The sequence below is a fragment of the Coturnix japonica genome, chromosome 28 (assembly GCF_001577835.2).
Source record: "Coturnix japonica isolate 7356 chromosome 28, Coturnix japonica 2.1, whole genome shotgun sequence".
In the NCBI taxonomy this organism is placed as follows: Eukaryota; Metazoa; Chordata; class Aves; order Galliformes; family Phasianidae; genus Coturnix; species Coturnix japonica.
In genome coordinates, this window is record NC_029543.1 from 3,877,954 (window position 1) to 3,904,617 (window position 26,664).

The 26,664-nt window shown below is 45.4% G+C and overlaps 2 protein-coding genes and 1 long non-coding RNA gene across 5 annotated transcripts in view; 1 reads left to right on the top strand and 2 right to left on the bottom strand.

Annotated features, from left to right (window-relative positions):
• Positions 1–8,951, bottom strand: part of KDM4B (lysine demethylase 4B) — an 84,637-nt gene extending 75,686 nt beyond the window's left edge. The window contains exon 1 of the mRNA XM_032441010.1: positions 8,819–8,951. The gene's annotated coding sequence lies outside the window, so the exon portion shown is untranslated. The remainder of the gene's footprint in view (positions 1–8,818) is intronic.
• Positions 8,952–9,052: 101 nt separating this feature from the next.
• LOC116652446 lies at positions 9,053–10,152 on the top strand. The gene is made up of 2 exons (XR_004305454.1): positions 9,053–9,461; positions 9,931–10,152. It is a non-coding gene; the product is annotated as an uncharacterized LOC116652446 (long non-coding RNA).
• Positions 10,153–11,148: 996 nt separating this feature from the next.
• Positions 11,149–24,227, bottom strand: UHRF1 (ubiquitin like with PHD and ring finger domains 1). 3 transcript variants are annotated; one of them, XM_015886211.1, is made up of 17 exons: positions 24,103–24,227; positions 23,129–23,291; positions 21,083–21,346; positions 20,189–20,352; positions 19,578–19,793; positions 18,664–18,770; positions 18,315–18,501; positions 17,222–17,345; positions 17,038–17,145; positions 16,164–16,268; positions 15,247–15,353; positions 14,614–14,776; positions 14,375–14,512; positions 13,902–14,007; positions 13,626–13,783; positions 13,201–13,299; positions 11,149–12,632 (listed from the first exon to the last, which is right to left on the bottom strand). In XM_015886211.1, the coding sequence occupies exons 2-17, from the start codon at positions 23,279–23,281 to the stop codon at positions 12,486–12,488; spliced, it is 2,346 nt and encodes a 781-aa protein (XP_015741697.1). In that variant the 5' UTR covers positions 23,282–23,291; positions 24,103–24,227; the 3' UTR covers positions 11,149–12,485. The 3 variants fall into 3 exon arrangements, with proteins under 3 accessions (XP_015741697.1, XP_015741698.1, XP_015741699.1); XM_015886212.1 differs by lacking the exons at positions 23,129–23,291; positions 24,103–24,227 and adding an exon at positions 21,856–22,927; XM_015886213.1 differs by lacking the exons at positions 11,149–12,632; positions 13,201–13,299; positions 24,103–24,227 and having other exon boundaries at positions 13,744–13,783; positions 13,889–14,007; positions 23,129–23,563.
• Positions 24,228–26,664: the final 2,437 nt, after the last annotated feature.

The following is a 26,664-nucleotide window of genomic DNA, read 5'->3' on the forward strand; positions in this document are numbered from 1 at the left end:
GGAGTTCCATATGGAAATGAGGAAGAACTTCTGTGCTGTGAGGTTGGCAGAGCCCTGGCACAGGCTGCCCAGAGAGGTGGGGTCTCCTTCCCTGGAGATATTCTGATCCCCCTGGGTGCCTTCCTGTGCAGCTGCTGCAGGGAATGGCTTTGGGGGAGAAGGGGTGAGGTCCAGAGTCCCCTTCCTGACCACCACAGTTCTGTAGGGGTTGGAACCAAAATCTTCCTAGGCTAAACCCTTCACTCTTCACCTCAGGTGCCTGGAACAACCATGTTTCTACCAGAAACCACAGCCCTCTGTTCCCCTGAATCATAGAATCCTTAGAGCTGGAGGGGCTTGAAGAGATTCACAATCCTGATACACAGAAAGGATTTGATACACTTTGTGGTCCGTATTTTAAGAAAAGAAACATCTGATGCAAGTGTGCACAAGCAATTTACCACACAAACGTTTCACAGAAACACAAAAGTAGGAACCAGCCCCTCCTACCCCTGACAGCTTCTGGGCTGACTGGCACCCAGCTCAGGGTGGCCATAATTAATTGTAGGCTATTGAAGAAAGCGCCATCCAGAAGGAAACAGAAGAAAAGTGAGCACTGGAGAAGTGCGACATGTAGAGATGCCATCCCAAATCTGTGTGCAAATGCAGTTGCACTGAGAATGCTTCTGCTGTTTTTAAAGCAGAAATGCCACAAGCACTGGTGCAGCCAGGCCGGTGTGTCTGGCCCAGGCACAGAAACCCAAGCTCCTTCCTAAGCAGAACCCACACCAATGCCATCTGCTTCATGGATGCCTCTCAGTTTTACATGCAGTCAGGAACGGAAAGAAGAAAAAAAAAGAAAGAAAGAAAGAAATAGTGTTCCAAGCCTGTTGATCCCATCTTCTTCTGAAAACTGGGAGCAATTAAAAAACAAAATTAAACAAGAGGCAGGGGAAGAAAATCAGGAACTCCTTGCACAGTTTTAGCATTTACTGCTCTGGTTTGCTTGCCTGCACACAAACAGCGCCGCTCAGTGCTCTGCAGCTGCAAAGAACATCTCCAGTAAAGCACACTAGGTTTTTTCACATTTAATCCCATTTCTTCATGCTAAGGAAGGTTTTAACCAGCCCTGGATAACATATGCTGCAATGTATGTTGGTCACTACAGTGGGGCTCTCCTGGAGCAGAAGCAGCTCTGTGTGGGAGGCCACGTCCAGCCACATTCCCCTCAACCTCAGACACCCAAAACACAGAGAAATCTTTGGGAGAAATGTTTTCTTTCTCACTTCATTTGTAAAGCAGCAGCATTCCCTGCTAACCCCTCAGCTCCCACTCCTCCAGATGCTATGGGACCACAGCAGGAGGGCGAAACCTGGGCTGCCTAAAGGAACTGCTGTGGTTGGAAGGGACCACCTCAATCCAACAGCACAGTAATGAGCTCACTTAACACTGCCGATAGAGGCGGCACAGCAGAAGGCAACTGCTCTAAGAAGGCCACAGTCATGTTGCATTCAAGGCTCTGCCACACAGCAGCATGGGTGGGAACAACGTGAACAACCTCTTCCCTCTTTGCTGGTAATGCTGAAAGGGATGATTTGGCAGAGAGCCTAAGCCACCTATTAGTTCACAAGAAGTACTAGAGTACTTTTCTCAGCTGGGTGCATTCCATTTCTTTACAAGAGTGAGGAACAACCTGAAATATATTACCTTCTAATTTGCAGCAGCAGTAAGGAAGCACTTCTGTCCAGAAATGATCTTAGTGGACAGAGAGAGATGAGTTTTTAATTTGTGACATAGGACACATATTGTTTAAACAGCAGCACTAGGAGGCCATCTTTAATTTTGCTATACAAACTCAATATACTTCTCTGAGCCTTTTAATGAAGGCACAGGATCTCTGTTTAACAGCAGAACTTGACTACACACATTATGCACTGCTGCCACATGCATTAATGCACACAATGGGCAAGCCCATTTTTGCTGCCTCTCCAGAGGTGCAGTTCCCCATTCACCAACCAACAGTCTCCTATTGGCTTTTTGTTGCAGGCTATGAAGGCCCACAACCCACATCTGAAGAGATAACAGAAAAGATCCTTTGAAATATATACCTGTAGGAAAAAAAGAAAAGAGCAGAAAGCAGGCATTCAAATCTGCTAAGGAAAACGAACACAGGAAAATAATGGATACAAAAATAACTTTGTGGAGAAAAAAACAACAACATCACAACATCCACAGAAACTCCATAAGATTTTACCTAAAATGGGGCTGAAAAGGTGTCTTTTGAATACAGGAAATACCCTCCCAAGAGCACTCTGTAACCCAGTACCAACAGAGAGCACAAAACATGCTCTGCAGCGGGCAGTGCTATTGCAGCAGCATCACATCCTGCTGAAGGAAAAAAGAACCACAACCATCAGAATTACACTGAACAAACAAGGTGGCTGGCCACAGTTTGAAGAGAAAGGAAGTTTTGCAGCAGTACCAACCTGGATAGCAACCAAGCCCCCATCGATGGCCATTTGTTCCTCTCCTGTGCCAATACTGCGGTGTCACAGAAGGCAATGAGAGGGGAGCTGAGGCTGGTTACACAGCACAGTTACAAGGGTAGGACTCCTAGAGCAGCAATGCACAGCCACCATCTCAATGAACCACACAAGACAAAAAGAGCATTTCAATCCTCTGAACCAGTTACAGAAAAAACAAACAAAAAAAAAACCCTAAGTGATACAACTGGTCCAGAAGGCACCATTACAACAAGTTCCCCTCCTAGAACACAGCCCCTGTTCCCAAACAGGAGAGCTGTTATCACCTGTATAGGCTGGAGTTTGTGCATGCCCTAGAATGAACCCAGGGTTACTGGTGCTCTGCAGCCAAATTGCCCATTTATGCTAACATACTGACTCTTAACCTAAACAGTGCAGACAACAAACACTGCTACACTTGTAGTACAAGTAAAACTGCTGTTACCAGCTGAGAAATCAAGTTCTTCAGCTCATTACACTATGCAAGAGCAGGGAATTATACAGCCTTGTAGGAAACCATCTAAGGATAAGCACTCCAAAATAAGGCAGAAAAAGTCCCGGATATTGGGGGTGGGGGGGAATAAAAATATAGGTATATAATAATTTATAGATATATATTATACATAGGTATATATTATAGATTAGATATTATTATATGGCTATTAATGTAGTTAGATATATATAAAATATATGCATATATCTACCTGAAGTATGTCTAAATTAGACAACTGAAGGATATGAAGTGTCTTTTTCAGCATTAAAAAAAAGCCATTCATATAAAGCAAATAAATAATTCCAATGCTGAAAACAAAGAATTTTATACTTCAGGGAAGAAATTTTAAGTACCTTCTACATGTGAGTGGAGAAAGCTGCTATCAAGCAAGCAATTCACTTTAAATACCTTAGGATATATAAAGGGATGCCATACCATACCATTATAAAGGAATACCATACCTCAAGCACTTTAAATCCATAAAACAAAATTGTAGGACCTTTGTCATCTCCCATTTTCCATTACAGCTGTAGTGATTTACAATGCCTGATTTGGAGGGACCATTCTGTGAGATCGGAACAAGAATTCAAAGCCAACACCTCTTCCATACCACATTAAAAATAATAGTTTAAAAAAAAAATAAATCTCAGTTTTAGACTCTGAATTGCTCTGAGCTTTGGATGGCTCTGTAAGGCCTCAGCACAGTGAGCACCCAGTGCCAAGCACCAGCTCCTTGGGATACGGCAAACCAGAGCTTCTTCCAATATATTCTACTATATTCTACGCTTCCCAGAATCCCAGGCTCTCCCAAAGTCAAGCATATAGAACTCACTAAGTAACATTAAATTTCCCCATCACAAACAGCATTAAAAATCAGAAAACATGTTTCGATTTAAGATCAATAAATCCATAAGAAATTAAAACAGGCAAATTAAATTGCCTCAGTCAGCACAGTCAGCAGCTTACTGCAGTGCCTCCCCATGACTAAATTCACAGTCATTACACAACCACTGCTCCCCAAATTCACTGTCACACTGGCAGGGCAGATAAACAACACTAACACCAACAAGCCGTCAGCTTCAGTGCTGGCACATGGCTGATCTGGTACCAGTGGTCTTACAAATTCCAGTTCAGATCACAGCTTAACAGTTATCCTTACTGACTTTTACTATCGTTGTAATCTTTAGTACAAGGCTATATGGAAAAACAAACAAACAAAAAAAAAACCAAAAAGCCAATACTTCATCTGGATCGGTCCTTTTGAGATTCAGATTTGTTGCAATTCCAGGGATACAAGAGGAATGTCCTCTGAGTTGAAATAGACTGAACTCCTTCCAAAATCAGACCCAAGAACACAGCACATGGAGATGCAGGTTGCTGAGGGCCGTGTTCTGAGACAGCCACACTTAGGGACTGCTGCCAGCCAGGGACGCTCCCATGCGGGAGCACTAACTCCGGAGCTCCGCTCACTGCCTGCAGCTCTCTGTGTCTGAACATCCCAAACTACAGGCAGAGCCTCAGCCTTCCAAACCTCGAGAGCATACCGCAAGCACAAACCCCTTTCCAGCTGAATAACTGAGGGTAACCTCTTTTCTGCATATATTCCTGTTTTCAGTCTCAACCCAAAACACAAGTCCAAGACAGAAGTGCTGTAAACCTTAAAATATTGTAAAGTTACTTGTAGCCAGTAATTCCTATCAGAAAGCCTAAGAGCATCAGAATGTGACTGCTGCACCACTCTGTACAAGGTAATTGCTGTCTCAGACTAATACCTTAATAAGGACTAATTCCCCTCCTTCCACACACCTGACGTTACTCTGGGCCCACAGCAATGTCTCAGCAGCTTGCTCAATGTCTTCTTTGGGTAAAGCTAAATTTCAACCAATGAGCTGTTTAGAATACCACTCTGATTAATGTTTCTATTTCACCAACATAAAATCAAAACCTTGGTTGCCTTTGTGTTGTTTTTTTTTTTTGCACAAGGTGCTCATAGGTTCAGCATAGAGCGGCTGTGACACACTGACCCAGATTCTGAGCTTAGGAGCAGCTGCACCACCAGGGACTGATCTCCAGGAGGAGATGGAGCAGAAGGCAGCGAGAGAAAGCAGCACTGCGCAGCAGCACCTCGTCAAGAACACCCATCCTCAGCTGCACTGTAAGTAACTTTACATGGTCATTTTCACACAGAGAAAGGAAAGCAAGAAACAGACTCCAAGCACACACTTCAGATCCATTTTAAAACTGTGACTCAAAGGAGTGAAAGTTTAGAACCTAAATTTGAGCAGAGCTGGGAAAAAAGAAAGGTACTTTAAGGCACTGTTCGACAACTTTAATTGGCCCTAGTGCAGTTCTCCCCTCTGGAAGCTGCAGGCCCAAACCTTAACTCGCACTGTAACCAAAGCAGCATTGCTTGTTTTGCCAACACAGAACTGGGAACAAATGTGGCAAACTTCATTCACTTAAGCTGCTCATCCACAACAGCAAACCACAAAGATCCACCAAAACCTTCCCCACTGCTCTGAACCCACATCAGAAACTGTAAAGGAACATCGGAACTCCTCAGGAAAATACCTGAACATCCCACCAACCTCCAACGTCATCTCCTCAGGCTGTATTTCAAATACAGTGTTTTTGCCAAATAGCTGAGGAAACAACAGAACAACCCTCTGTGTTTCAAGAAATTCTTCTGAAACAGAAAGGAAGCTAAAGATAAAAAAAAAAAAAAAAAATGAAGACTGCAAGCCATCTCTGCCCCGGCTGAGGCATACAAAGACTGAAGATCTTACACAAAATAGCAGAAAGTAGCACACAAGTAGCACAAGGAGACACAAGTGCATCTTCCTGCATCAGCAGCCACTCAGTGAGAGTCTAATGTAGGTTTTAGGGTATAAAACAAAGCAGTTTGCTCAATGAAAACAGAACTACCTTAACAACTAAGCCATGGTAATAAAGGACTATACCCACAAAGTGTGACAAGGATGTACTCGGTCCAAAGAAAGCTAAAAATCTTGCTAAGTAGTGATCAATTTAGTGAAAAACATGGAAAAGGGAAAAAAAAAACCTTCATTCCACAATGACTTCATACAGAAAACACCACCACAACGTTAACATCACCAGGCCTCCACACAATGACAGCACTGCTACCGATATTCTGCAACAGCCAGAGGTTTCAGTGTGCTGTCAGCCACAGACCAACCTTTGATTCCTACACAGATGACAAACAATCATTTCAGGCAGCGCCTTGCACAGCCACAGAGCAGCTGATGGCATCCAAATCCACAACGCAAATCCCTTGCTGGCAGTGATATATTCCGCTGTCATCCATCTTTGAAGTTAACGGATGCTATATTACAAGTAACACTGCGTATGGCACAATGAATGGACAGTGACGGGTCCTACACATCCATTTGAACAGCACAAAACACCATAAAGTGTCAGAAGAAATGAAAAATCTCAGTATGTAGCTCTCTATGTTGCCAGGAATAAATTAAAAGATAATAGAAGTTTTTAATTTGTCTAACTGCAGAGAGGTCTTCACACCACGTAGTGCGATGCCCAAGTAAACCTGCAGCAAGTTGGTGCTGTTACTTTTAAGTGTGAACTTTCCTATTCATCGAAACAAAAATGCATCACTTGATAAGCATACAAAGAAATATATGGCCAACGGGCTCACCCAGTGGGGCCGGACTAACTGGTTTTCCCAACCCATAGGAAATGTCTTGATTCCTGTTCCATAAAAACTCCAAGTTCTCTGAAATTGCCCACATGCTTGAGAATTTACAAAGCTCGCTGTCTGCAGATCTCTAAAACAAACCCTTCTGCTTTATCTGTTAAATGGCGCAGCCCATTGGATCACTGGAAACAGTTTCCAGCACATTTTGCTCTAACAGCAGCCAAGTTCCAAACACCCAGGAGCAGTCTGGGGTGACGGTCTGACACCAACAGTCAGCACCATCTACAGCAAATAGATGCGATTCTCCCTGAAAGAGCCTTTTCTTATCAACTTCTCACCAAAAGCTGATGAAACTTCTTACCCGTGTGAAGTCTCAAGTATAAAAATATACGACTTAAATACTTAATATACTCAACACTTCAATGCATGCCAAACTCAGAACAGCAGATCTGCACAAAAACTCTGCTCCTTCACCCACATGTTCTAATCTCCTGCTACAACTAACTCCTGGCATACAGGACCATGGCCATGCTGCTCTCACTAGGTCGGTCGGGGGAATTATCTCCTTTCAGGGAACTAAAAATGAGAATTAACAACACATTACTGAGAATTGGACGAGACATTCCTGCCGATGGAAGTTTCAGTGTATCATCCACAAACAGTTGCTCTGCAGCAAAAAGCCAAGTGTACCACCTACAGACACTGCGCACAGGAGCAACTCCCACCACTTCTAAGACGGAATGAGCAGATTCCTTCGGGCTCTGCAAAAATCAGCATTCCTGTCTCAATTTTCTCTATTTATTACAGGGGAAGTGGAGAACCAGGATCTCACTGTCACAGGACCAATTCCCCACTTGCACTCCAGCTGTCATTTGATGTAATTGCTAAAAGATAACTGTATGTTTTAAACTGTAATCCTAAGAGCCCCAATGATTACAGTGCTGCTAACAGAACAGTAGAGGAAACAAGCATAAACCTCAAAAACAGAGACACTCCTAAGAAAGAAGTGATTTACTGTATATGAAGAGAGAGAGAAAAAAAAAAGAAAACACTGTCAGGTTTCCAATGGACAGAGTTTCTGACAATTTGCTTCTTTTGGTTAGAGGAAAGTAATGCTGGGAATGTCTAACTTGCTGTAACACAAAGAGTTATTTATGTTGCCCAGTCAAAAAGATCACCTGGTCACACACCAAAACCCACCACTCCTGGCCTCAGCATTTGGTGTCCCTGAGCAGCACCCACCTCTTCGCAGCTTCCCTTAAGAAGTATAAAGAGCATACATAAAATTGGATCTGATCAGGGGCTTTAACCCTGCAAAACAAATTGGTGTAAAGGAGTTTTGCTACAATATATCCAGTTCCAACACAGCTGCCAATCTTAAGGGACCAGAGCCAAAGGAAAGACTCAGTGCCACCTTCAGATGATTTCAATAGTTTCACCTTTCACTGCGTACATCGCAAAAGAACAGAACCTCGCACACGTTCAACCCATTTCTTAAAGGGAAAATTAAATATACGGCAGCCATGCAGCAAAGGGCCGGTGGAGGTCACCAGCGTGTGACAGCAGCAGAGCGGCCCATCGCGAGAGGGAGGAGGGACCCGAGCGCACTGATGCTGGGAGGGATGGCCGCACACGAACACGGGTGTATTTATATCGAGAGGGGAGAAAGGCGGCTTTTTGGCCACAGAATCGGACAGTCTCTAGAAGTTCAATTAATTATTATAAAGATAAAACAAGCGGCGTAACGCCGCAGCTCTCCGCCGGGCTCCGCACACCGCCCCGCCATCACAGCACGCAGCCATCGGCAGCGCCGGGCTGCGGCCTGAGCCCCGCGGGGACAAAGCAGCGGGGCCGGGAGGCGCGGGCCGGGCCGGGCACAAGGCCGCATCCCGCGGGGCCGGGCCGAAAGGAGGAGGAGGAGGAGAAGGAGGAGGCGCGGCGCCGTCCGGAAGCGAAAGGCAGAGCCGGGCCCGCGACGAGCAGGGGAGGGGCCGGGAGCGGCGAAAGGGCCGGGAACGGAGGGGAAGGGCCGAGGGCCGGAGTGCGGCGCCCCGAGGGGCAGCGCTGAGGCGTGGGGGGCTCCGAGCGCCGCGGGCCCGGGGGCGGAGCCGGAGGCGGCAGAGGAAGGCCCCGCGCGGCGGGCGGCGGTACCTGAGCCGCGGGCTGTCCCCTCGGAGGCGGCGGCGGCCCCCAGCTGCCGTCAGCACAGCGCCCGAGCGGCCCGGCGACGGGCAGAGCGGAAGGGGGGCGGCAAGAGAGCGCCTCGCTCCGGGCCAGCACCTGCCGCCCGCCTCCTCGCCACGCGCATTGGGCGAAGCCGGCGCCACCTTCGCACCGACTGGGCGAGGCGTCGCTGAGCGACGGCTCCGACGGCCCGTGGAGTTGCCGGGCAGCGAACAACAAGGGCAGCGCGAGCGGCGATTGGCGGAGAGCTCCGACGGACGGCCCGCCCACCAACGGGATGATCGGCCCGCGGCTTTCCCGTCGCTCAGAGGCTTCCCGCCAATAAAAAGCGGCAACGGGAAGACGGTGTCCCACCCCCAGCTGCCATTGGGTGAAAGAGGGCAAAGGCGGCCGCCAATAGGCGGAAGGGGCTGCCGGTCAGCACGCCGCGGGCCTGCGCTCCGGCGGGGGCGAGGGGCGGCGAGTACGTGAGGAGCCGCACAGCAGCGCGGGGTGGGGGGGCGCTGCGGTCGCCCTGCGCCAATGGGGCGGAGGACGGGGAGGGACCGCCCCCCCCCCCCGCGGCCTGTGCTGCCCCAGGAGGTGCTGCCCCCAGCGCTCTGCCGGCGAGGTGGGTTCGCCGTGAGCTCAGGACCAGCTGCAGTCTCCGTTCAAGCTCCTCCCTGGAGCTGCTGTCAGGCAATAGTCAGGAGTAACGCCTCTGTAGTGCTGAGATGTTAGAAACAGCAAACGTTGCGTTTCGAGGTAGTCCCAGCTGCACAGATGGCAGCAGAGGTGGAGGCTCTGGGCACTCACCTGCACACACCTGTTGGGCCACAAAGGAGATGCTTGGGAAGAGCCGTGGCTGTGCTCCACGTGCTCACTGAAGCTGAACAGCAGAACCCGAGGGCTCAAACATGGGGAAGGGAAAGGACACAGTGAGATCAGCTCCTCAGCTGGAGCCCCTGACAGGTTTTAGGTTCCCCATCCCACATAAGCTAGACCTGTAGCAAGCATTTAACCATTACTACTCACGCTGTACCTCTTCCCAGTTAGTTAGTTCCTTTCCTTGGGCATTAACAACACTTCCAATTTCCCAGGCATCCACCAGTGCAGTTCAGACGGGCTCCAACCAGCAGCTAAACTGCTCTTCTGTCCCATCTGCTGCAGGTGCTACAGGCTGGGGTGAGTCCCTGCAGTGTGCACCTGCACAGCACCGAGCACCTCCTGCAACCACCTGCACACAGCTCTTCTCCAACCGGCAGCAGGATGAAGCATTGGGCAGATTTTAATTCATGGTCAATTAAACCATGCAGACCACAGACTCTGTACCGTTACTGGGAAGGGGTGGGAATCCACTAAACCAAAGGTCCTGACGCTGTTCTTTCAGCACTGCTTTTCTTGCATCCCATTTCTTTATCTGTAAAACAGTTACTTTACCAAATCACACACTAGATTTTTACTCTAGGATTTCAGAACACCAATATACACAAGTTTGTACAGGAAATGAAGCATCATCCTGCTAACAAACACTCCAAAAGAACACAAAGCAAGTCTCATCCAGAGCCACACGCCATCTTATCTTATAGCCGAGCCATCTTCCTACTGGAGCTCTGTTTTGAGATCTGCAAGCCTAAATTACAAAGCATCTAATTTGCAGAATTATCCTAATTGATGCTAAATAAACAAAAACTCGAGTACAACTGAAACCTATGCAGAAGAACAATCTGTTTTCTAAAATCCAAATAATCACAAGAAACAATATGCAAAGGGACTCAAATAGATTCCACTTCCTGAATTTTCCCACCCAATTCTTCAACATGATATAGACTAAAAAGTAGAACATTTTCATTAGAAACTAAAGACCTGCAATTGAAATCTTAACACTAACCTTAAAATAAACTTAAATAGGGCAACTAAAAAACATTTGAAAGCCAAAGCTGTGAAGTTATGCAACATCTTAAATGCCTCTTTTTTTCCCATTTATTTTAGCTGCATTTAAGTAGTAAAAGACAGCTTGTGTTATTTTTCCCATTTGGGTTTTAGTCTAACAAAACTGAACCCCCTGAAAGCTGAAGAGATGCTGTTTTAGTTGAATAGGCCATATTGCCTTTCTCCAGTGCCGACTATAAAATACTTTGAGTATAAAAATATCAAAGGAGTTTTCCATAATTTTTTTTATAGTGAAAAACAGTAGGCATTAAAAATGTAATAATTAAAATAGGCTTAGGAGTGATGAAAGAAGAATACATAAGTCCTGCGCAAGCAATTAGGCCTGGAAACTTGCTTCAGGGTGTTAAAGGAGAAAAGCCAATACCTTCATCTGAAAAGATATTTATTTTGAGGACTTAAATTTGCACATTGTACAAAAATTAACAAATTCAGCAAAAAACCTATAAAACATTTTTCTCTACCATAATAACATTATAATTTTAAAAGAGTAAGAGTTAAGAAAAACAAAACCAGGCACGTTTGTTCCAGTCTGTCTGCAGTCAAATGTGATTAAAAACATCTCTGTCCTGTTGAGGTATTAAACTGCAAACTTCGGTTATGTTAGAAAAAGACAATCCATTCACAAAAGCCTTCTTGGTGTCATATACAATAACCAAAATGTTTCCAAAAGTCAAAATTAATTATTCTCCATTTCTAGGTAAAAATGCAGTGGGGAAAAAATAATATATATATATATATATATGTATATAAATTCACGTTACCATCACACACCTAGCATTAGGAGGAAACCTGACAGTTTGCAAATCCATGCTAATCATATACAGTAACAGCGTTATATTTTACTCAAAGAACAAAATCCGGTCGGCAGGTTTAAACAATTCAGTGCTTATGAAAACAAGATTCAGGGCCCAGTCTTTCCAAAAAAAGAAAAAAAGGCACTTAAGAATGGCTTTACTATATTCCATAATGGCATTTCAGGACAGAAGACAGCACCTGGCTGAACAAATAGCTCCCTAATAAGAAGTCCAGCTGAGGTAGTACTTCATATTGCTCTAACTACTTGACTATAAAGCCAGCAGTTTGTTTGTTTGGACATACAAAGTTAGCAGGAAATGGTTTTGATAAGTTTGTCAAAGGTATAAAAGCAGTTATTGAAGAAATAACAAACACCCACTTGTGTTAGAAAAACAGAAGTTGTAAGCCAGGAACCATCTTATACAAACTGAGCACCAAGATGCTGCTGAAGTGATACACAAATCTACTTTTATGGCCAAATTCCAAATGTTGAAGATTGTTCTAGCAACCAAGCCATTGTTTGGAATAAAACAAAAACAAAAAGGTGGGGAGAAGGGACAGAGAAAGCAGAGAAACTTTCACAATTGTCAGCAGCCTTACCGGAAGCACTTTGTAAATCCCCATTCAAAAAATGTATAGTAAACTGTGCTGGTGGATGGCAGTTTTGAGAGGGGAAAAATTGTACAATGTTCAATATTTAGAACAAAAGCCATCAGCATACGGGAAGATCGCTTTTTCTGTTGGGATTTTTGGGTTTTTTTTTTTAAGGAATAGGTTGTGTTTTTTGTTGTTTTTTAAGGGTCTTGGAGAACACCAACTACTTTTCTTTTTTCCTTTTCTTAAGTTAAGCCCAGGTAAAATCCATTAATAAGTTTGAACAAAAGAAAATTAGAAGTGCTTTACAGAATCACCGTCCATTGCCATATCCAGGGAAGAGCTGAGTTAGAATGGTCTGCAGTGTTTCATTCACTCGCATGGTATAGTTTTTGCCAAGATCGTAGCGGCAGGCTGGACAGCTGTACACATCAGCTTTGAAGGATCTATCCAAACAATCCTGGTGAAGGATGAATAAATAAATTGGTTAAGAATAGAAAGATCAGCTTATTCTACACAGCCCCCCTTAGAAGCTGAGGTTCCTTCTACATCCTAGTCCACTTAGGTATTTGACAAGAGCTAAGAAAGGCCCAAAGTGCTGCCAGGCTGGTTATAGGAAAGAAAACTTCCTTCATTACAACCAATAGTACATGTTCTTCAGAGCGCATTTGTCGTGGATGCATTGGTTAAGTGCATGGTAGAGGCATTAAAGACCACTGTAGCTTCCATAAGAACAGCTCACGTCACCCCTCAAAGGAAAAACAGACTAAAAACCCATATGCCTTGTAACACCGTTTTGTCCAGTGCCACCTAGCAGCATTACTGAATCCACAGTATGGTAGCAATGCAGCAGTGGAGCTTTCCTTAAAGCATAAATTCTTCTGTGCCAAAGAACTATTATCAAATCAAGTTTTCACACATATACCTGAATCCCGCTAAAATATTGAGTCATAACAAAACCTGACCACAAAACGAGTCAGTTCAAGGTTTGTTGGCTACTTAACAAGAGAGTTTCATCAACTGCTCACCTTGCACACATTATGTTGGCATACAGTTGTGACTGGCCGAAACACAACCTCTTGGCAGCAAATACACAAGAAAGCCTCTTCAACTTTATTTAGAAATTTCTGTAAAGAAAACATCTGATCAATTTATTGTATTATAAAAGATAAAACCAAAAGGAAAAAAAAAAATGAAATGCAGAACATTACTTTAAACATAGATAATTTTTCTATAAAGCTCAATACAGAAAAGAAGTCAGATTAGCAAGTTCCTATCCCTCCTACTGGTCTCAAATACCAGTAAGAAGCAGTGCTTCACAGGTATGCTGTGGATGCCCACAATAAAAAACAAATACTAACAATCTGAGGCTATTTCTGTGCAAAGCCAAGAAATTTATATCTAGGGATAAGTTAATTGTCACTTTATTTCAGGAATGACAAGCATGATTTACCGGTCCATCTTTGAGAGCATCCAGTACTTCATTCCACAGTTTTTCATTGGCTTCATCACTTCTTATAAGAGATTTTTGCTGAGATGTTAATTTGTATGGCTCAACTTTTGTTTTTTTCGGAGTCCCTGCAGGAGAGTTAATGACTTTTTCCTCTGCACCTGAAAGAAAACAGAATGACTTAAAACAAAAAAGCCCAAAGAAATTAAACAAAAAAGATTAAGTAAAATGCACAAAGACCTACAGGGCTTTCTACATTCACTTGCCTACTTCACAAACCTGCTGATTTCCTTTTCCTCTTTCCTTTCCCTGGAGTATCAAACTCATCATCTCCATTATTTTCTTTATCTTTGTTTGCAACGGATTCCAAATACCCTTCAGGATACTGTAAAACAAAACCAAAAAGCATCCAATGTAAATATGCCAATTCATAGACTTACAGACTATCACAGGTTGGAAAGGTAAGCCCTGGAGCAGCTCTCACAATAACGGATCATTGTTCTCCCAAAGTGCTAGGCTGTAAAAATTCAGTAAAAGAAATTTAGTTTTGTCCATTTAACCTCCTGAAGTTAAGAAGGAAAACAACCCACAGGACTGAAAGCACCTCTATTCCCCTCAGTCTAAAATGGGCTCTCTTGATTCTTAAGATTTTTACATTCTTCTTAGATTATCCTCAACATGTAATAGGAAAAGACCTGCTATTCTTCAAGTTCATTGTCCAAGGGAACCACAGTGAAGTTCCAGAAGCATACCTGCATTGTTAGGCCAAGCTTCTTCATCCTGTCCTTTCCTTCTTTGGTCCAAGGAGCAGGTTCTTCATCATCTCTCCTAAGCAAGTAACGCCATACTAGGAATCCAGATTTCCCTGTCTCAGGCCAGTATTTCACAACCTTAAAAAAAAGCCACATTCAAATCTACCTGACATTATAAAAACTTATTTGCCATAAGCAAATTCTCTTTTCTTAAATCAGTAGATTGAAATCCTACTTACCTTATATATGCCATCATATCTGTTCCCTTCTTCAGGAGCATATTTGCTGTGTTTGCCTCCTTTTACATTCCTCACCACTCGGACTGGCTTTCCGGCTCTCCAGTCCTTAGCTTCAGCTCCATTCTTGTCATTGATGGGAGCACTGCAGTTTAGGGCCAAAGCTCTGTAAGAGAAAGTCCATTCAAGTTAGGGTATTTACCAGAAAGAACTCTTCAGAGTCAAAGAGGAAGGATAAAGCAAAGCAGAACTTTCATGTAATTGAACTACTACTAAGAAGAGTTCAAGAGATTTACTCAGTACTGCATTGATATAGTCAGGTGCCATTACTCCAAAGAGGAGCAGTATGTCACTGTGCTGAACCTTAGCTTGGCTTACCAAAAAGACATTTATGCTATTTTACTATTCTGTTCTTTACATTTAAGCCAATATTGAACGTGAGACAACTATCATTTATAACTGTATTTCATTTATAGTATACTCTAAAAAACATTTCCCTTGTACAGCTGATCTGCAGCCTACAGAAGTGGTTTTTGCACTTAGCCAGTTTCATTTGATTACAAATATTATAAACAAACACTCAAGTTGACAGTTTGCTAGCTTCTAGATTAGAAATTAAATGCAAATGTTGCCAACCTGTTCATATTGGTGAGTTTTTGATCACAAGACTGTTCTGCTGTACGTTTGTTTCCAGAAAGATCACGACCTCCGCTCCCTGTATATGTGAAGGAATTCCCGTGATCCTGAAATGCATATGGATTGTTTCAACATATTCACAAGAGTAATTCAATATAAGAAGAAAAAGTCTTTTAAACAGGTAGCTATAACAGTGCATTCTGGAAAGAAAAAAAAGGAAAGATAATTCCTGCATTTAAGTGTGGTTTCCTCTTGAGAAAAGCGGAAGAAAAATCAGGGTTGCAACTGCTGTCTCATCACACACCTTAAAAGTCCAAAGAGGCCTCTGCCAAGAGAGCAGCACAGCACTTGCACAGAACCTGAGTGGAAGTGCATGGCATGTTCTAGATAAAAGCTTGTTTAATTTGTGTATTGGTACTCACACTGCTACATGAATTAAGACTCAAAACAACAAATGAGAAGCATTCTGCATTCAAAGGTGTTTTGCACGAGGTTTAGATGGGCATTCAGGGGAAGGATTCAGGGGGTAGTACTATACTGATGAACTGTAAGATATGTTGATATGCAGTACAGGCTGGCGAAGCCTGATAAGGATTACATTTGGCTAGCTGAACAAGCAGATACATTCAGCAGTAGCATTTCTGTCCCTGATTTTGTTCTAGATCTTGCGATACATACAGAATCTGATGAGACCCAGAAAATGCAGCTAAGGACTCTTGAATTAAAAGCTGACATATGGATGTTAAACTTAATTCAGGTGATCTTCCTGGATTGGAGCATTCCTTCACCTGTTTTACTCTAAATAACTTAAATATCATCAGGATGGAGAAACATCTGAGAGAGAATGTATGATGTAATTATGGCCACAGTTGCCAGTTAGTTTGATTCTCAGACATAAGTAATGAAGATTCACTTACTACATCATCTTCATAGCCTCCTGCCAGAACTAAGGAATAAGCACCATCATTACTTCTGCCATGTATCCCAGCCACATGGGGCCTGTGAACACCAGATTCGCTCACCTGGAAAACGAAATTAAATAAAACAAAAAAACCCACAATCCATAAGTGTGATAGGCAACTGCTATCAACAAACCACAAGCAACACGATCACACATTGGTCTTGGAACTAAAATGTAGTATTACTTCACATTTGTTTTGCTTATATTCCAGACAACGTCTTCACCACCACCCTCCCAAAAATGTCCAGATAAAACCAAGAAAAATGTTTTTAGAAACGGAGCAATGGTGTATTCCAGTAATTGAGCACAAAGATATTTTTCATAATCTGAATTTAGAAATGTTTTTTTCAACCTAGATTGATTACTGAAAAGTCCAGGAATCTTATAGTGAGGTAGGTACTAAAACAGATAAGGGTAATGGTCTTTAAAGATTTGCAATGGCAGCATTCACATTCCATTTGAAAAACAAAGTCTGAATAGCTCACAGCTTTCTTTCTACCCTTTTTAACAGGACAATAAAGCTGCTGAATATATCCAGATTCTTAAGAGAGACTTAACAGCAGAAGAAGGGGGAGATAATACACACCTCCAAGGCAAAAATCTGGAAATAAACACATTTGGTTCGGATTTTAAGTCATCAAAAAAAGACCCACAGCCTGGACAATGCAACATTAGCTGTAGAACACTTGATACAAATCCACAAATCCTTTGTGCACTTGCATATCCAGTGACATACACTTTTAATATTAACCATTTCAGGTTTCACGTGTAAGAGATGGATCATCCCCAGTTTTCTCTACAGTGGAAGAGACCAGGATTCAGCTTCATACCTGAACTCTGAACTTCCACATGGTGCCAACTGGGATACCAGGAATTGGTCCATAGTGGTTAGAGGGTACAATGGTACATTCCTTTGTGCGACCAACACATGCCATACCCTATTCAGAAGGGAGACCAGTTAGCCAAGGATTACAAGAAACACACCAACATTATTCTTCAAAAATAAAAGCTGACCTTGCCCCAGTCTCTCTGTGATGATGAGTTAGCAGATGCCATCTTTTGCTTCTTTTTACTTTCTTTTAATTTCTCTCCTGCCAGAACCACTTCACTTGCATCATTTCGACATTCAGGGCAATACCTGAAGTCACAAACCAAAAAAAATTAACAGGCAGCAGAGCTTAAAAGAGAATGTTCTCAAAAATAGTTCTAATGTTACAGTTTCCCCATATGAACACAGATAGGACACTGAAGTAACTCCCCAGACACAAATTAGATCTGCATTAACTACTGGACTTGTACCATCTTCTAAAACATTGCACCTGTCAAGAAATCATCTGTACCATAGAAATCATTGCATCTTGTTTCAGCGTATTAGACATGAAATAAAACCATATACTTTCCCATATGAGGGCTGCTCCAAAGTAATGCCTCCTGTCTTATGATGTTGGCCCACAACTGGGCGGGTGGCGGTGGGATGGCAAGAGAGGTGGAACCTTCTTCCCACCAATATCCCCTTACATTTTGTTGCCATGCGACAGATGGCAGCAGAGGAGCAGCATGACAAAATGGTGTCTGACATGGAAGTGCAAATGAAGAAAAGGGGTGGAACTCAGTTTCACTGTGTACAGAGAACTGCATTCATTGACAATCATCAGTGCTTGCTAAATGTACAAGAATGCACAGCTAATGGTGGTGACTGGGTTTAGGAACAGTTTTTTGTGGCCTAGAACTTGCACTACCAAATAGTGTTACTGTGCTTTTAGTAGTTGTCGTAGCTTCCATGGAAATAAATAGGAGGAATTACTTTATGAGGTATTTCTATTTTTCTTTGAGGAAATGTATGTCCCAAAGCTAGCAAAAAGAAGTCTGAAAGCCACTGGCTTACTGTCCTAAAAAAAAAAACACTCACCGAACTGATTTTCAAGAGAAGCCATGAAATTTCCTAACAAAATAAAAATAAAGAGCCCAGCACACACAGAACACCCATAACAGCAGCACACCTCTTCAGCTCTCACAGTCACAGTATGGCCACCTAACATGAAGCCCAAGTCCTCACTACTCAGTCTGGATGGCAACCACGATACCACACAGCATCATTAAAACTTACCAGTCCTCATCATCTGGTATTGCACTCAGGGGAGGGTTGAGGCAGTAGATGTGGAAAGCCATATCACACTCATCACACATGAGCTGTTTATCAGGATCTTGTTTACCCCCGCAGATATGGCAAGCGCAGATCCTGCAGGTTTTGTCTGGGTTGTCCTTACAAGCTTTACACACGGGTCCACTTTGTCCTGTTAGCAAAAAGAAACAACACTCCAGGAAGTGTAAAGATACGTTATGAATGGTCAGAGGAGTCACAGCTTCAAGTGTTTTAAGATTCTGATGCTCAAAGATTATTAAGAGAACATCACAAGTTAAGACAACAGTACATGCAAGAAAAATGCAACACTCACGTTTTATTGGTCTGGCACTAATTGGACAAACACTGCCTGGTTCTTCAATTTTATAAATGTCATCCACAAATATAATTCTGCAGTCATTCAAAGAATCACCAGCCTCCCTGCAAGAAGTTGATAAAAGTCAAAGATCAGAAAGTATCCTACAGCATGAATTCACAGCTGCACATGCACTGGTAATGTAAACTGATCTGATATTAGTCCTGCATCTCGAGATACCTGCTGTAGCATCATGGACAGCAGTATGACAGCATCACCACTGAACACCTTCCACGTAACTGAAGTGTGCTCCTTTTTACTTCATTGAAAATTTAGGTACCCATAGAGTTCAAACTATCATTGAAATATTTTTCATTGAGAACAACCAGACTAATTCCTCTACTCGTTTATAAAGTCAAAATAACTATGCTGAGAGGAAGAAGGAATGTTCAGGCAACCCTGTGAAAATCTGCTTTTATCATATGACACATAAGTTGAGAGTCCTTTATATGTACGTGTTGGAAAGGAATTGAAGGTTATTCTACTTATAAAGTGAAGGCTTATGCTACATTTTCATATGTAGCACAAAACATTACCCTGAAGTTTCTGTTAAACCATAACCGTTAATGTTAACTGTTAACTCCTAGCAAATGTGGGGCTTTTTCTCCCAACAGTATGTGAATCCACAGATCAGTATGTCCTGCAATTCCCTGCAGAGCTCAATTCCTCCAGCTTAACTCAATCATCCCAAAAGACAGTTCAGCTTCCCATCTCTCCTCAGCACTTCTGTTGCTAATTTTTTGTTTGTTTGTTTTCTCCAGGATTTGTTTGCTTTTTTTTTTTTTTTTTTTTGCAGTCACTCAGACCTCATGGAAGCTAAAGTAGAACTGGAGAGTTCCATTTATCCCACATTTCTATTCTGAATCACTTACCCAAGTAGTATCTTTGCATTTATCTCCCTGATCAGTTTTGTTTCCCTTTTCTGCAGGATCTCCGCATCATACCAAAAACCTCTCTCTGTCGGCTCATCAGGATTGTAGTTGACCATCACCACCTGTCCTACTTCCAGCTGATGCCACTTCAAGATAGTCCGCGCACGAGACCGCACATCATTTGAACTCAGTTCCACAACTCCATTCTCTGGATAACTTGAGGCAGAAGGCAGACATGGAAGGACATCAAAGGACAGTGAGATTCATCATCACAATTTATTTGCAGTATATTTTATCTAGATGAGCTGATTTAAGAATTGATGCTACATAACAAACTGGGAAGAACAAAATCTCCTCCCACACAGTCATAGCTAGAAACAGCAGCCTAACTTAATTAGTATTGCAACCTATTCAAAACTTGGGTAATAGCATTCCCTATCTCTAAAAACATGATTCCAGTCCATACATTTTGTCTTACGGTTAATGTGGATAAATCATATGATTACTATGTTAGCCCAGTTCTGTTCTACATTGGGGATCTCTACAATCAAATTCCACACTGACATCACAATCCAAATGAATTTACTAGCCAAGAAATCAACAAAACTCACTCTTCATATTTCACATGATATATTACATCTTCTTCAGGAATGGTTGCCTGCTGATCAGCAACTGCACAACTCCCATTTGCAGCTTTTCTTCTGGTTACATTTACAACCTGGGCTTCAAACCATGCTCCCATATTCATATCACGAGCATCAACCAAGTCATTGATCTACATAAAGCAAAGTATACAGCTCACCAAAATGCATTTCCAAAGTAAGCATTGATTTTCCACTCTACTTGAAGATTTAACCATCTGTAGCTAACTACAGTCACAATATTTAACCAATAAAACTAAAGATCTTCTTTACCTTCCTGTTCCCAACATGCATCCCCCTACAGTCTCCTCAGATTGAACCTGTAAGGCTAAAAATCCATTGTACACCAGCACGTGTATAAATAGCCTCGTGATCCAATACAAACCATTACTAATTAACCTACAACAGGCTTTCAGAATTGCCTAGCTTAAAATCTGACAAAGAGAAAACTAGATCTGCAATAAAAGCCAGTGAAACAGAAGTAAAATGATTCTGAACAGCTGGTCAAGATTTCCTTTTGTTCATTCGGGGTAGTTTCAGCTTTGACAAATGCAGCAACTGCAAGCAAAAAAAAAAAAAAACAAAAAAAAAACTACTGGGAAAAAAAAATTAGAACAAGCACTTGCAATGAGTTGCTTTTTTTTTCTTAAACACATATTGTAATTTTAATTAAAAGGATAATGAAAAATAATTATTTTAACCCAAAACACGTTGCTTTTAATTAGTTGGTGGGTTGATTGGTATTTTTTGTTGCAAAGTTAAAAACAATTGTATCATGAAAGATTTCCCAAAGCTCTCAAGTACAGCAAAACCCTTCCCCTCCCAAAGCACAGCTCTAACAACGCTCGTTCTTCACTGACTCACCTTATAGAGGCCAAATCCTGGGTCAGCCCAGTCAGACTGTGCCGCTGTGCTGGGCTGCCCCTCCAGGTCCATGGCACCTTCTCCATTGTGAGAGCTTTTGTCGGATTCACTTTGACCTGAGCCACAGCCAGAGTCGGTGTCAGAAAGCTCCGAATCCTTCTCCTTACTCACAGCAGGAAGCACTGCTGGGCTTTGTCTGACCAAGAGCTGAACAATATCATTCAGTCCAACGTTATAATCAAAAAGGGAGTGACCATCCTCCATCTGCAGGGAAAGCATCAATGGTTATTGAATTCAATGGAGATTTTCCAATTCAAAACTATCCATGGAGTTGCAACTGTCTCCATGAGTCAAAACCAATGGCGTTTCTCAAAGACCATTTAACAACTGGGGACCTGGCAGTTCTTCAGCAGCACGATGGTAACAGATTGTTACTCTGTTTTCTCCATTCTCCAACAGAACCAAAGGCAAAGCTTCCACACTGCGATAGGCTTCTGCCCAGATTAAACCTCTGTGTTCTATAGAACCTGGAAAAGTGACTACTACATTCCTTAGAAACATAACAGAAAAGAACTCAATAGAAGCACAGATTCACTGTTTCCTATCAAAACGTAAAGATTATTCTACATTATCTGGGAACTCCGACATGAATTCCTTAATTCAGCCACATCCCATAGTACAAATATTAATACAAAGTAGTCTTTACATTCTGATTGTGTACACTTCAGATTATTGCTAGAACCTCTCTCTGAAGTGCAGCTTTAAGTACAGACCAAGGAACGTGCTTTCTTCCAGAGGATTCGCTTCAACTTGGAACTGTCCATCCACTTCTAAGCATAGCAGGGCACGTCTTGGTTTCACACCCTCTATAATTTTAAGGGTATATTTTGCAAGCGTGGCATTGTATGGAGTCAAATAAATATTCCGTTCTTAGAAAAAGAGAGGCACAGAGGGCAGGTGGGGCTCTCTCTGCCATTTAAACACTGCACTTGGGGCTACGGCACAGTCAGAAGCTGAAACAAAAGCTTCGCCGCATAGTTAAGGTCTGACTAAGAAATTATACAGGAAATGATCATCCCCTCCAACCCAAACCACCAGAAGCTGCGATTCAAGAGCTTTGTTCTCTATCAGCGGGAAACAGAGCAAAGCCACAAATATTCACACTTTACAGGAATCGCTATGATAACTCAATTCTGATTTATGGCACTGGATGGTTACAAGACAATCCCTGGAAATCGGAGCGCGCAGGAAGTGAGAGCTCTGGGCAGGATCTGGTAGAGACAAAGCCTCACTGCCAGGCATACGAATGAACCAAAAGCGCGCCGTTTCTTCTAAAAACCAACAGCGTGGCGCTGCTCACAGCCACGAGGCAGCAGGTGCAGGACACGGAGCAGCACCGAGCAGCACCGCCGTGCCGAACCACAGCAGGTCGAAGCGCTTCTGGTGGAGGCAGCGCACACCTCAGCATTGGGGGCACCTTTTTAAACTAACGCGTGTTTTCCTGACTTCCTGAAACACGACCATTTCTAACGATCCCAAAATCAGACAAAGCACTGATGGGCGAAGCGGAGAAGGAAGACTGAAGGCGGTGGGACCACGCAGTGTCAATGGTTCTGTCCGCAAACAACAACGTGCGCAGAACGAAGGCTGCAGGATGGCGCACAGCGGAACTTCGTGGAGCAGCACAGGGTGGACTCCGAGCGATCGGCGTCGATCCGGCACCGCGGAGCAGCACCGCGCTGTCAGCGTCCCGCAGCCTCACGGGGAGCGACCGCTGCGCGCCCGGCGCGGCCAGGGGCTGCCAGCACCGCGACTGCGGCCAGCACGGGCTCCTCACAGCCCGAACTGGACGGAGGGAACAGGGGAGGAGGGGGGAATGGCCGGCAAAGCCCAACGCTGCCCAATACTGCCCATTGCCGCCCAATGCTGCCCCGGCTCCACCCCCACCCCCACCTCGTACCGCTCCCGGGCATCCCGCCCGTCCTGTGCCGGTCGGCTCCGCACGGTGTCACCGCCCGCGGCCGCGCTCCACCCCCCGGCCCGTACCTGTTTGCCGCGGTAGAAGAGGCGCTGCCGGTGGGGCTCGATGCCGAACACCTCATGGATCCGCAGGCGCAGCCCCTCCACCTTGGTGAGCTTGGAGAGCGAGTCCACGCGGTGGGTCTCCCTCCCGTCCATGGTTCGCACCTGGATCCACATGTTGCCGGCCCTTACGGGAGCAGCGCGGGGTCACAGCTCGGCCCGGCAGCCCCCCCCCGACCGCTGAGGCCGCGCTCAACCCGCCGCCAGCCCGGCCCCGGCCGGCCCGCCCTCCTGCTGCCCCCGCGCCATTGGCCGCCGGCCCGGCCGGTCCCGGCGCGGATTGGCTGCCGGTGCCTTCGTCCCGCCCCCTCCCCCGCCGCGCCTAACGGCCCAGCTCCCGGCCGGGCCCCACCGCGCCTTTTGCGGGCGGCCGCCGCGCGCCAACTGTATCTCGCGCCACAATTGAAACGCTCTCTCAGTTCTCGCGGGAGCCTCCCCCGCAAACCTCGCGAGACTATGCAAATAAGAGCGAATCAGGGCCCGGGGCAGAGCGGAGCCGTAAGTTCTTAAAGCGGCCGCCGCGGCCCAAACGCGCGGTACCGCGGCCGCGTCCATCCCACGGCCGAGCCCGGAAGGCGCCGCGGGCAGCGCTGCCCCAGGAAAAAAAGAAAAAAAACACAAAAAAAGGGAGCGCTGAGCGGCCCCCACCGCCCCGACACACGGCAGCCGTCAGCCCCGACAGCCGACAACGCCCCGCCGCACAGCCCCGTTCCGAGGGCACGGAGCGCAGCCCCACAGCTCCGCGCTACGCACGGCGCCCGCGAGCAGAGCCGTGCCCCAGCCCCAGCCCCAGCCCCCACGAGCTCTCGGAGCTGTCACCAACGCGCGAGCCGCCGCTCGCAGCGGACACAGCGCGAGAGCGAATCCTCGCCGCCGCCGCCACCCCCTTCCCAGTGCGGCCGCAGCCCCATCGGCGGGTCTGGGGCAGCGGGACTCACCGCCGTAGCTCCGCAGTGCTGAAGGCCGCTGCTGCGCTGCGCCCCGCGGCCGCCGCCCGCGCTCTCCGTCCCTCCCCGGGCTTTGGAGTTTGGCGCGGAAAAGCCCCGTGCGCGGCGGGCGGCCGCCCATTGGTCGCCGCTGGCGGGAAGGAGCGGGAGGGGTGGGGCCGCCATCGCCGCCCGGGAGCGCGGAGCCGCGGGGGGCTCCGGCGGGAAAGTGGCGCTGCTGGGGGGCGAAGGGGCGGCGGGGCTGAGTCGGGAGAAGCGCACGGTGGGCAGCGCTAATCGTCCCGTAAAGTAAAACCGGGAGCGCGACCGTCCTACTGACGGGTCCACAAAGCCAAAGTCTCGTCCCTTCGTTCCCCTCTGGCCGCCATAACTCCAAGCCCGCCAACACCATCCGGTGTCCGCTATGCAGCGCGCGCTTCCGGGCAGCTTGAGGGACCACCGTGGTGGGGAGAGGCCTCTGGGGACCCCCGGCACCAAACCCCTCAGCTCTGAGCTGCGGAGCACCCTGGGGTGGGCAACAGCGCTGCACGTGGGGCACTTCAGGAACACGGCCCTGTGTGCCGAGAGCGGGGCTGCTCTGGAGAGTTCCTCCAACAAGGAAGGAAATTAAAAAAGGATAAACTTTGCTGAGTCTGGTTATCGGGTGGAGCAAGCCATAAGCTGGGGATTACCGAGAGGTTTCTAAGAAAGCAAGGCGGCTTGGAAAGAGGTAGAAAAGGATGAAAACGGGCAAAGGTGGGGAAGAGGTGCTCGGCTGGGAGCGTGGGCGCTGCAGGGGGTGGCTCCGACAGAAGCAGCTTCAGCAGCTCTGCAACCTGCCCAGGCCTGGCAGAGCCGCTATCCGGCCCCTCCAGACAAAGAGCACGAGGCTCCAGAGCTCAACGCAGAGCAGAACTTGCCTTGCTGTGCCCCCCACACCCACCGACGCAGAGCTGACCTCTCACGTGTGTGTTAAGAAACACAAACTGTGGGATGGAGCACCCACCACACACCCCCAGTGTGCAGACTGCTGTAGTGAATGCATACAGCCAGAGCAGTGTGCGTCCCTCCTTTACCCCCCTGCTCTCATCCTTAGGATCTGCTGGGGATCCCACAGCTAAGCTGCAGATCACAGGTTGAAAGGCACTGGCCTAGATTAGGTTAGTACCAAAGGTTGGGCATGTGTCAGTGCATAAGAGCCGTGGATGTGACCTGCGACCTGCAGCAGTCAGGCTTCATTTCCTCCCAGATCTGAAGGCTGTGCCTCACAAGAAAGCTGTTTTTCCCCCTGGAGATGAACTGGAGTCTTAACCTTGACCCACTGCAGCAGCAGCTTCTTTCTGCAGGGGTTATCAGATATTTCAGAGCTGGCAGGGAGCAGGAAGAAAGGCTATGCATTGGGATAACATTTTTCACACTTATAAGGACAGTTCGCACATCTAAAGCATCTCCTGTTTGGGCCTTCAGAGCTGAAGTCTCAAGTAACTTGTGTTGCTTAATAGTGTACCTGGATCCATGTGTTGTCAGCCATGTCCCATTTTTAGAAGAGTGGCAAACACGCACAGCGTCCAGACAGTTTTAACAACAGACACTTACTACCCTCTTTCAGAGTTTTTCCAGCATTCCTTGCACCTCTATAAAAGCACGATAAGAAGTTCAGAAAAGACTTTAAGATCCAGAGCTGACCCTTTCCTTGAATACCGTGTCACATTAACCCAATGAACAAGGAATACATATTTGAGCACTTAGCTATTGGTGCTAAGTTTTTGATGCTCAGATGCTATGTTTCTGATAGCACCTTGCCCATGTCATATCCATGTAAGGACTCTCTTACCCACATCCAGGTGGGCCACAGACATCTGTCCTTTCCCCTTGACAGCTGCCATCACACTACAGGGAGCACTGTCTTACTTTAAGACACAGCTGTTCGAAGCTCAGGACAGTTGCTGTGTATTAGCAATAGCACCCCTAGAGATTGAATCAGTCGGGAAACGAGAAGCCCCATCTCTAAAAGCACTTCTACTCATTCAGTGAATCCTCATGCTGCAAAATCTGTGCTGTGTTCTACACACTGTTCAGTTGGGTCAACAAATCACTCACAGTAAGGCTCAATTCTGAATTATTCTGGTAGTAGAACACTGATTTCATTAGATGTTAAATTATGTCTGCTCTCATTTGAAGGTCCTGTCCTCTGTTAAAATAAGTACGCTGCTAGAGTAACTCATAGAGAATCTGATGTGAGATAAAGCCCTGGAAGCATCAGGTTTCTATAGACTGTCAGGAAAAATAAAGAAATAATAATGATAATAATCATAAAAGGAGCATGAAGAAACACAAACTCTTCATGCATGAGTACTGAAGAAACTGATGAATTTTAGTTTCCTCCCTTTCAGATTATTTTAGACATTCCTTTTAGAATCCTCGTTGAAAACACTTTTCTTCACTGTTAAATCCTCCATACCGCAAGGAAACAATATCTTGACTCCTCTGCCAGCAGGGATATCCAGCCCAGCTCATGAAAATTTAAAGCACTGCTGAATTCACTTGTAAGAAGAGGCAGCTAGCAAGACAAAA

What these genes read in the sequence shown, in the direction of transcription:
- UHRF1 (XM_015886211.1), bottom strand. Translation starts at nt 23,281, where the DNA reads ATGTGGATCCAGGTGCGAACCATGGACGGGAGGGAGACCCACCGCGTG. An exon ending in CACAGAGAGACTGGGGCAAG is followed by an intron (nt 17,146 to 17,221) that starts GTCAGCTTTTAT and finishes CCTTCTGAATAG; the next exon opens with GGTATGGCATGTGTTGGTCG. An exon ending in AGCTTGGCCTAACAATGCAG is followed by an intron (nt 14,008 to 14,374) that starts GTATGCTTCTGG and finishes TTTGTTTTACAG; the next exon opens with TATCCTGAAGGGTATTTGGA.